The 10,666-nt window shown below is 61.9% G+C and overlaps 1 protein-coding gene across 4 annotated transcripts; it reads left to right on the top strand.

Annotated features, from left to right (window-relative positions):
• Positions 1-4,787: 4,787 nt before the first annotated feature.
• Positions 4,788-9,471, top strand: LOC102108656 (Fc receptor-like protein 4). Of its 4 annotated transcripts, XM_088068629.1 has the most exons (12): positions 4,788-4,887; positions 5,424-5,444; positions 5,533-5,763; positions 5,984-6,256; positions 6,339-6,617; positions 7,335-7,604; positions 7,695-7,751; positions 7,913-7,997; positions 8,363-8,446; positions 9,012-9,033; positions 9,111-9,163; positions 9,251-9,469. In XM_088068629.1, the coding sequence occupies exons 1-12, from the start codon at positions 4,857-4,859 to the stop codon at positions 9,318-9,320; spliced, it is 1,476 nt and encodes a 491-aa protein (XP_087924755.1). In that variant the 5' UTR covers positions 4,788-4,856; the 3' UTR covers positions 9,321-9,469. The 4 variants fall into 4 exon arrangements, with proteins under 4 accessions (XP_087924755.1, XP_087924753.1, XP_087924756.1 ...); XM_088068627.1 differs by having other exon boundaries at positions 7,695-7,997; positions 9,251-9,471; XM_088068630.1 differs by lacking the exon at positions 8,363-8,446.
• The last annotated feature ends 1,195 nt before the right edge of the window (positions 9,472-10,666 follow it).

The raw sequence follows: 10,666 nt of genomic DNA, 5'->3' as shown, positions 1-10,666 counted from the left end.
TATATGTATATGTATATGTACATATAAAATAGTGTGTATATATATTAGAAGTCTTAAGTTCGATATTGGTATGGGAAAATTGAGGGTTCTCAGTGAATTTTTTCCCACTGTCCTGGTGAAGGTGGCGGGAGGGAGTGACTGCAGCGATCAAAGACCACGGGAAGAGCGTGCGCTGCTGCAGCAGAAGGACCGGGAGGGGAATGAAGGCTCGGAGCAGCTTTTCCTGGCGGGCTCGCCCGGCCGGGAGCCGGGAGCTGTCCCGGGTTCAGCTCGGCCATGGAGCTCTGCCTGCGGATCCCGGCCGGCCCCGCTGAGCCAGCCCCGGGCTCCCGGACCCGCTGAGCCAGCCCCGGGCTCCCGGACCCGCTGAGCCAGCCCCGGGCTCCGAGCCGGCCCCGCTGAGCCAGCCCCGGGCTCCGAGCCGGACCCGCTGAGCCAGCCCCGGGCTCCCGGCCGGCCCCGCTGAGCCAGCCCCGGGCCCCCGGCCGGCCCCGCTGAGCCAGCCCCGGGCCCCGAGCCGGCCCCGCTGAGCCAGCCCCGGGCTCCCGGCCGGACCCGCTGAGCCAGCCCCGGGCTCCCGGCCGGCCCCGCTGAGCCAGCCCCGGGCTCCCGGCCGGACCCGCTGAGCCAGCCCCGGGCTCCCGGCCGACACCGGCCGCGGGGCTGGCGGGGAGAGCGCTCCCTTCTTTTCCTGCCCTGGGGACAACCCGGATCACCCCGGGCAGCTCTCACCCCCCCGGGCAGCTCTGACCCCCCTGCCCCACCAGATCACCCCGGGCAGCTCTCACCCCCCTGCCCCACCGCGAATCCCCGCAGCCTCTGCCCCTGCCGAGCCCTTGGCCAGCAAAACCCCGGCCAAGGGCAACAAACAGCCCTGAGAGGGGTGAAAGCTCCTGGTTTGGGTTGTTCTGTTCTATTTATCTCTAGTAAAGAACAGTTACTCCTCTGTGAAAAACGAGGTTCATATGTTTTTATATCGAATTTAAAAGTTCAATGAAAAGACAATTAGGAGATGAAAATAAAGTGTTCAGGTACGGCCGGGTGTTTCTGCATTCAGCCAAGAGAGCTCACCTCACTGACAAAGGATTGTCCCTTAAAAACACAACTTTACTGCATATTCATCAATTCTCATCCACGATTCAAACATTCACGTGAAGTTCTGGATGTTTCTTTGTTTAGCTTTTGACTCGCCCCCTTCCCAATAAATCAATCACCATGGCTGCACGGAGTTTCACATTCCCTGATAACAGAAATGTTAATTAATAATAAATCCCTCCCCCGGAGCTCTGGTCACTGCTGTCCTCATCTGGATAAAAGAATTTAAGAATGGAGGGGGGTCTCTGACCATCTTTTTCAGTCTTTAGGTTATACAAACAAAAGTTGGTTTTTTTTCAATACCTTGCCATAGCTCAATATATTTGTATATTATACATCCATTTCTAAGCTTCATCAACAACGGAAATAGAAGGAATCACACTAATACAACAAAGTTTTCTAACCTTATATATCTAATAATACATATAATATATAATACATATAATAATATATAATACATATAATCATACATATAATAAGTATATAATACATATAATATGTAATACATATAATAATACATATAATATGTAATATCTATAATAAAACATGTAATATATAATACATAGAATAATACATATATAATATATATAAAATACATATAATATATAATATATATAATAAAACATATAATATATAACATATAATCAAACATATATAATACATAAAAGAATACATATAAATAATATATAATACATAGAAAAATACATATAATATAATATATATAACAAAACATATAATATAATATATATATAACAAAACATATAATATATAACATATAATCATACATATAATATATAATACATAGAATCAAATATATAATAAATATATAATACATATAATCATACATGTAATATATAATACATAGAAAAATACATATAATATAAAATACATCGAATAATACATATAATATTTGCGAAAAGCCAACAATAGAATATGTGTCTATAACACTCTTTTGCCTGAATTTTTGCCTCAAAGTGCTTTTCTGGTTTTTTTGGTTTTTTTTTCCAGAGCTTTTCTGGTTTCTTTTCTCTCTCAGGGCCAGGAGGGGTCCTGGCCACAACTTCTGTCTGGATTTGAGCGGGACACACCGGGGGGACCCTGGGGAGGGACCGGGACACACCGGGGGGACCCTGGGGAGGGACCGGGACACACCGGGGGGACCCTGGGGAGGTGCCGGGACACACCGGGGGGACCCTGGGGAGGGACCGGGACACACCGGGGGGACCCTGGGGAGGGACCGGGACACACCGGGGGGACCCTGGGGAGGGACCGGGACACACCGGGGGGACCCTGGGGAGGTGCCGGGACCGGGACACACCGGGGGGACCCTGGGGAGGGACAGGGACACACCGGGGGGACCCTGGGGAGGGACCGGGACACACCGGGGGGACCCTGGGGAGGGACCGGGACACACCGGGGGGACACTGGGGAGGTGACAGGAACGGAGACAGCGATCGGGATCCCGCGCTCAGAGCCCAGCGCAGGTCGCTGCTGCCACCGCGCTGCGAGGGCCGGGACTGGCACAATGTGATGGTGACAGCGCGACCGAAGCCTCTGTCGCGACATGTCGGGACCGAATGTTGCCATGGCAAGGCCACCAACAGCTCCCGGGATTCTGGAGACATCCTGGAACGGGTCGGGGAGGAACGAGGCTCCTGAGGGATGAAAAGGGAAAAGTCAGGGATGGCAGAATTGGACTTCCCGCAGCAAAAGGGAGCCCGAGGCTGCGAGAGGAACAGCCCTGCAGAGAGGAAGGAGGGGCACGAGGGGCTCCGGAGATTCCCCGGCAGCCCGTGGGGGTCCCCGGGGAGCAGAGACCCCCCTGCAGCCCTGCAGGAGCCCCCGGCCCAGCAGGAGATGCCCACAGGGGGCTGTGAGCCCGAGGGAAGCCCCCGCTGGCGCAGTTCCCGAGGGCGGATGGAGTTTCTCAGATGTCTTTCACTTCTCCCTTTGCAGATTTTCATGCAGAATAAATTCTCTTCGTTTCCCCAAGTCCCTTTAGCCCCTGCTGCTGCTCTGAGCCCTCCCTGCCCTTCTGCCAAGGCAGGAGCCTTTTGTTCTCCTGGCTGTGCAGGTGAGGAGGGCAGGGATGGAGCAGCTCTGGGGACACCTGCAATCCAGCCAGGCTCACTGCCCACAGCCCCAGCACAGCCCCTCAGGCTCCGTTCCCGAGCTGCTCTGGCCGCCTCACACCCTGCAGGGGACGAGCGAGAATGGAGAAGTTTGGAACAGGATTTCTCCCCAAACCCAACAAACCCAAAGCATCCCAAGCCCCCAGGACAGAAACCCCATGGGGGGGGGTGAGGAGTGGGACTGGGAGGGCACAGCCCCCAATAACTTCAGCCCCCCTCCACTGTCACAGCCCTTTGGCAGCAATTTTGGGACCAAATCAGACACTTTTCCACGGGGAAAAAGCTGCAGTTTTCCATCCCGGTACTGGGGGGTGGAGGGGCAGGATGGTTCTGGGGGCTGTGGACAGAGTGGGGGGGTCACGGCTGTTTCTATCATTTGTCTCCTGGCTCCCAGTGACACCCTGCAGGTGCTGGAGGGGTGGGGTAGGTTTTGGGGGGCTCTGGAGAGGTCTGTTCCCTCCCCAGCTGACACCCAGCCCATGTCACCCCCCGCTGTCACCACCGTGGTGGCTTCTCACATATGGAAGGGTCTTGGAGGGCTGTGGGATGGGGTGGGTGGCACCTAAAAATCCAAAAGGGGAATTTAGGAGTCCCAAAGCGGGTGGCTGCAGAGGGAACAGGGTTGCAACACCCCAGAGGTCACTGAGTCCCACCGGGGAGAGAGCGGGTGGGCAGGACCCCCCAGGAGAAGGGTTCACAGGATGTTCCACTCCTGGGACAGCGAAAAACACCCACCCCCACCCCCCCAGAACCCCCATCCAACCGGGATGTGTCACCCCTGGGACACGATCCCTCCAGGACGTGTCACCCCCACAACAGGGACCCCAAGGAGGAAGGAACTCCCTGGATGTGCCCCCCAGAACAGAACCGGCACCGCTCCCAGCTGGCTCCCAGCACAAACGGCCTCTTCCTTCTGCTGCGGGAAAGACGAAGTGAAAGCGTTGGGGGAGCACAGCTGGACACCTGCATCCCCCACAGTAGAGACCTGGAAACATCAGGAAGCCTCCTGGGGGGCCTCCCCCAACCACGAGCACCCCGGGTCTCCCCAAAATCTGACACCCAGGGAAGGAGCTGCAACCTCCATGCTCACCCAGCCACTGCCCATCCCTGGGACCCCCATTCCCCTGCGAACCCCAGCATGGGACCCCCCATTCCTTTGGGTCTCCCTGTCCTGGGACTCTCAGTCCTCAGGATCTCCATTGCCCAGGGCCCACCTTCCCTTCATCCCAGCCCATCCCAGGGACCCCCATTCCCCCATCCCACTGGCACCTCCATTCCTGGCCGTGCATCCCGGCCCATTCCCAGGCACCCCGACCCCCGGGGACCCCCTCCTCATGATCCCCATTCTCTGAACCCCATTCCCTCGGAACAACCTTCCCAGGAGCTCATTCCTGAGCTACCCCTTTCCCTGGGCCACCCATCCTTCATTCCCGGCCCTCCCTGATTGTCCCGGTCCTGGGAGCACCCTGTCCCCAACCGTGTCCCCACCCTGCCCCCACCCTGTCCCAGCCCCACGTGGGGACGAGAGCTGACCGCGCTTCCTTCCTCCTCGGCCCAGGAGCCGCCAGGCAGGGCACAGGTGGCCGTGGCAGCGAGTGACAGGCAGCCCGGGTGGCCGGGGACAGCGGCATGGCCGCGAGGGTGGCGCTGCTCCTGTGGGGTGAGTGGGCCGGGGATGGGCCGGGGTGGGGCAGAGAGCGGTGGGGAGGGGGCCCAGGGGGGCTGCGGGGTCCCCTGAGGTCGCCAAGGGCAGCAGAGGCAGAGCAAGAGGTGAGCGGGGCCGTGGGGTGGCCGTGGGGACAGGAGAGGGGACAGGAGAGGGGACAGGAGAGGAGGGACAGGAATGAGGGGTTTGGCACCTTGGGGCTGGGGCAGCTGTGGGGACAGGGACATGGGGACACAGGGACACAGGGACAAGGGGACAAGGGGACAGGGACACAGGGATGTGGCCGTGGCGCTGGCGGGGGTGAGCTGTGGCAGCACGGGGTGTCCGCGCTGTCCCCATGGCCGGGAGGTCCCCGGTGTCCCCATGTCCTGCCTGGGCCCGGGCTGGCCGCGCTGTCCCCGTCGCCGAGGGCTCGGTGCCCCAGCGGTGTCGCCACGGGGCCGGCTCGGGGCCAGCCCCAGAGCCCGGCTCCCGCTGCCGCTGTCCCCCGGCTGCCACCGCCAGCCAGCCGTGTCCCTTGTCCCTTGCAGCCCAGAGCCTCGGCCTCGCTGGTGAGTCCTCGGGGGATGCCGTGTCCCCGCGCCGCTGTCCCCAGCCCCGCGCTGGCCCTGGCACGCTGCTGTCCCCTGTCACCCGCAGGTGCCCCGAGCCCGCAGCTCCTCGTGGAGCCCCCCTGGAGGCCGGCGGTGCTGTGGGACCGGGTGACACTGACCTGCCGGGGCTCGGGGACCGCCGGGGACACCACCTGGTACAAGGACGGGCGGCGATGGCGACAGAAGGGACCCGAGAGCTTCACTGTCACCGAGAGTGGCACCTACCAGTGTTACGGAGCCGGCACCGGGTGCAGCCCCCCCGTGCAGGTTGTAAATGGTGAGAGGTTTTTGTGTCTCCCCCGCGACACCTGTGGGAATCCCGGGAGCTCTGGGTGAGCTGAGCTTCACGGGTCACCCCGCTGTGACCTGAGCCCTGCTCTGGGGACATCCCGGTGTATCCCTGGAGCACCAGCGCATCCCAGAGCGACGAGACCACCCGGCTGCAATGGGGGACCCCCGGTTCCTCCCGTTGCCATCGGGACCCTCTTGTCCCACAGTCACGCCAGTGCTGCAGGTGCCGGCGTGGCCGCTGGTGGAGGGGGACACGGTGACACTGCGCTGCCGGAGCCGGCGGGACAAACCGGTCACCGGGGTGCGGTTCTACCATGGGGAGGAGAAATTGGGGGAACCCCTGCGGGGGTCCGAGCTGTCCCTGTCCCCGCTGAGGCTGCAGCACAGCGGCGGCTACCGCTGCTGGGCCCGGTGGATTTTCTGGTCCTCGTGGTCCCCAGAGTGGGAACAGTCGGATCCGGTGTCAGTGACAGTGCACGGTGAGCACCCCACAGCCGCCAGCCCGACACCCCCAGAGCCCCTCCCCAGGGCTCACAAATCCCCCTCCCCTCTCCTTGCCAGAGCTCTTCCCGGTGCCGGTGCTGGAGGCTCCGGCCGAGCTGATCGCGGGGTCCCCCCTGAAGCTCAGCTGCCTCAGCAGCCGCAGCCCCCTGCGGCCCCTCACCCCCCTCGTGCACCGCTTCTACCGGGACGGGCGGGAGCTGGGGGGCCCGCAGGGGTCCCCGCAGCTGCTGCTGCCCGCCCTGGGGGTCTCCGGCTCGGGGAATTACAGCTGCGAGGTGCAGAGCCAGGGGGGGGCCGTGCGGAAGAGCAGCGCCCCGCTCCGCGTCACGGTGCTCGGTGAGTGCGGGGATGGGCGCGGGGAGCCCCCACAGCCTGCACGGCTCCCCCTGCCCTGCCCGGGGACCTCCAGCACTGTCTGCGGACCCCCAGCCCTCGCTGACGTGATTCCCGGGTCTCCCCTTCCCGCCCCGTGTCCCCCAGCCCTGACTTGGTGTCCCCAGCCCTCCCCGGATTCCTTTCTCGGGTTCCCCCATCCCCGCCCGGATCTCCTGCTCCGTTCCCGGATCCCGCCCCGTGTCCCCCCATCCCTTCCCGAGTCCCTCCCCGTGTCCCCCTGCCCTGCCTGGAGACCCCCATCCTTCTCCGACACCTTTCCAGGGTCCCCTCATCCCTGATCGGGTCCCTCCCTCCTCCCCAGGTCCCTCCTCCCACCCCTGCCCCGGGTCCCCGAACCCCGCCCTGGTGTCCCCCACCTCCCTGTCCAGGTGTCCCCTCCCCCAACCCCCCCTCCTTCCTCGGGGTCCCTTCCCAAGCCCCCCCAGCTCTGCGTCCCCTCTCCCTGGCTGGGGTCCCCTGGGTCCCTGACTCTTCCCCGGATCCCTGAGTGTCCCCCGGGTCCGTGACTGTCCCCCGGTGTCCCTGAGTGTCCCCCGGTGTCCCTGAGTGTCCCCCGGTGTCCCTGACTGTCCCCCGGGTCCGTGACTGTCCCCCGGTGTCCCTGAGTGTTCCCCGGTGTCCCTGAGTGTCCCCCGGTGTCCCCCTCTCCCCCCGCAGCGGTCCCGCCCTCGGGGGTGTCCGTGTGGGCGCAGCCCCCCGGGGCACAGGTGGCACTGGGGGACCCCCTGGTGCTGAAGTGCGCGGTGGCCGCGGGGACAGGTCCCCTGTCCTTCTCCTGGCACCGGGAGGGCTCGGGGACACCGCTGGGCACCGGCCCCCGCCTGCAGCTGCGGCGCCTTGGGGACAATGACAGCGGCCAGTACCGGTGCCGGGTCAGCGACGGGGACAGCGTGGCCGAGAGTGTCCCCCTGAATGTCACCGTCCTGGGTGAGCGGGACCCTCGGGATGGGGGGCGACCCCCATGGGGACACCGCCATCCCCCCTGGGCAGGTGACAGCCCCGTGCGTGTCCCCGCAGTGCCCGTGGCCAATGCCACCATCAGCCCCGGTGCCCTGGGCCAGCAGGTGCGCGCAGGTGAGCCCGTGAGGCTGCGCTGCTCGGTGCAGGTGGGCTCAGCCCCTGTCACCTTCACCTGGCTGCGCCACGGCCGGGAGGTGGCCCGGGGTCCCCTGCTGGAGCTCGCCCACGTCGGGCTGGCACATTCGGGCACCTACCAGTGCGTGGCCACCAACCAGCTGGGACAGGACGGGCACCGCGTGTTCCGGGCACTCAGCCCCGAGCTGCTCCTGGAGGTGACAGCGGGGGGACACGGCGACACAGGTGACGTCACTCGGGGACACTCTGGGGCTCCGGGACAGCCGCGTTTGTCCCTGGAGGTGACAGCGGGGGGACACGGGGACACAGGTGATGTCACTGGGGGTCCGGGACAGCCGGATTTGTCCCTGGAGGTGACAGCGGGGGGACACGGGGACACAGGTGATGTCACTGGGGGTCCGGGACAGCCGGATTTGTCCCTGGAGGTGACAGCGGGGGGACACGGGGACACAGGTGATGTCACTGGGGGTCCGGGACAGCCGGATTTGTCTCTGGAGGTGACAGCGGGGGGACACAGGTGGGGTCACCAGGATGTGAGGCACTCCTGAGGTGAAGGGTGGCCCTGATGTGTCCCCCTCTGTGCCCGGCAGTGGCTGTGAATGTCAGCAGGACCCTCGTGCTCCTGCTCCTGCTCCTGGCTGCCATCGGGGGCTGTCACTGGTGGCACCGCCGGGGTGGGTGACGATGGAAGTGAACGAGGTCCTACAGGAAGTGGAGGGAAATCTCACAGACTGGGGGGGCTTTTTGGGACCACCCAAAACCCCTGACCTGGGGCAATCTGAGCCCCCAGTGACTTCTGCTTGGGGTCCTCAAAGGTTTGGGGGCGTTTCGGAGGGTCCTGGGGCGTCCCAGGAAGGTCCCTGAGGAATACTGGGGTGTCACTGGGAGCTCCTGGGGGCTTTAGGGGGGCGTTGCAGACTCTTGCAGGGGTTTTGAGGGGTTTTCAGGGGTCCTGGGGGAGTTTGGAGGGTTCCCTGCATTCCATTCTTGGGGTTCTTGGAGGCTCAGGGGTCCTGGGGGGGTTCAGGGGTCCTGGGGGGGTTCAGGGGTCCTGGGGGAGTTGGGATACCCGAGTGGCTCGGGAGTTCTGGGGCACTCTCCGGGGTGGTTTTGGGTGCAGGGGCCTGGAAGTCTGGTAGAAATCGGTGTCTGGTGGGGGCTCAGGGGTCCAATGGCCGTATCAAGGACCCAGGTGGGATTTGGAGACCCCATGATCACCCCCTCCCCTTTTTCTTGCAGCTGCCCGGAAATCCCAGGACAGGTGAGTGGGGGGCTCCAGCCGTGAGTTTCCTTCCCCCCCTCCCCAGACCCCCCTCCCTCACCCACTTATCCCCGCAGGGCCCCCCTGGAGCTGCTGGACACCCCCACCGTGGGCACCGAGCGGGCAGGGGGTGAGTCCGGGGGATGCCTGGGGACACGGACACGTCACCCATGGCTGCCAGCCCAAATCAGGTCCCCAGAACCGATGTCTCTTACAGGGGTCCCCCAAACTGTCCCACCCAAGGACCCCCAGGTGACACACGCAGAGCAACTGCAGGACACCTGTGACATCTACGAGAACATGCTGTGACACTGGGGACACGAGGAACCCCAAGGCTCCCGTGGCTGTCCCTCCTGCCTGGGGTGATGATCCCGAGTCAGGGGGGGCTGCCCAGTGCTCCCCTTTCCCCCTCCCAGTGCTCCCAGTACAGCCATGGCTCCCCACCTCCCCTCCCAGTGCCAGGGGAACCCAGCACTGGTTTCTCTGGTAGCAAAATGCAGCTTTTTGTTTAAACTGGCAGAAATGGTGTTTGTTCAGCTCTGTCGGGCTTTAGGAATGGGATTCTGCAGCTCCAGACCAGGGGCCGCTGTCCCAGCCCCTGCCGCTGGAGGCACAAAAGGCAAAGGTCCCAAAGGGCTGAGGGAAGAACAATTTCCTGAAACAGCAGCGAGAGGACAAAACCAACAGCAGCAAGATTCAGAATCCAAAGGGTGACAAAAGGAGGGACTTCCAGGGAAAAGCCCCAACAAGGAACAAAGCCCGGACACTTCCCCTGCACATTTCCTCCAGCAGAGGAACCTGGCAGGGCCCTGGAGCTTCACTGCCCTGATGGTCAAAGCAGCCTTCAGGAGGCTCTGGGTTCTCTTTTTCCCCATCCCAAACCTCTCCTCTGCCGTGTTCCCCACTCTGTGTTGCCACCAAGGCCCTGTGGGTGTTCCTCCCGCTTTTCCAGGGCTGTTGGGATCAGGCCACGGCAGTTGAATTCCCTCTGTCTCCACAGCAGCTCTGCCAAAACCTTTAGGCTCGCTGAAATCCCCTCTCCTGAGAGGATCTGCGCCCAGGATTCCCGGGGCCAGCCCCAAGGGTCTGTTTTGGCCCTTCCCAGTCGCGGTCACTCCATGTCCCTGTTGGGATCCCGCAGGAACAGGGATGGATTCTCGGTGGCAGCAGGGGATGTTGTGCTCCCGTGGCTCTGCTGTGCCCTAACCCATGGATCCACAGCATCCAGGAGATCCCAGTGCCCCTTTGGCCCATCTGGAAGGAGCCAGGGCTCCTCTAGTCCTGCTCATGGCACCATTTCCCTTCCAGAGGATGGGAAGTGTCATCATCCCTCCTGTTCTGACTGAGCCCATGGAACACTGGAGCAGATTTATCCTTGTTGAATTTCTTCTGGTGGTTGTTGTTCCTTTTCACTCCCATCCCTGTCCTGCCAGGGTTTTCCATCCCATTTCCTCTCCATGGTCCTGCACATAAAACCAGCAGGAAAACTCCTCCAGGTTTGGGAGCATTGGGAGCAAGAGCCCCATGGAAGACACAGAAAATGTAATTTATTGGAAAACTCAGCCAATGGATGTGATGGTTTGAAAGCAAACCAGCAGGAGAAATGAACACCACACAAATACCTCGAGAGAGA

The sequence above is a fragment of the Pseudopodoces humilis genome, chromosome 31 (genome assembly GCF_049639895.1).
Source record: "Pseudopodoces humilis isolate 2021_Gansu_Grassland_sample_001 chromosome 31, ASM4963989v1, whole genome shotgun sequence".
In the NCBI taxonomy this organism is placed as follows: Eukaryota; Metazoa; Chordata; class Aves; order Passeriformes; family Paridae; genus Pseudopodoces; species Pseudopodoces humilis.
The sequence above is the reverse complement of the archived record's forward strand: the minus strand, read 5'-3'. Positions and strand labels throughout refer to the sequence as shown.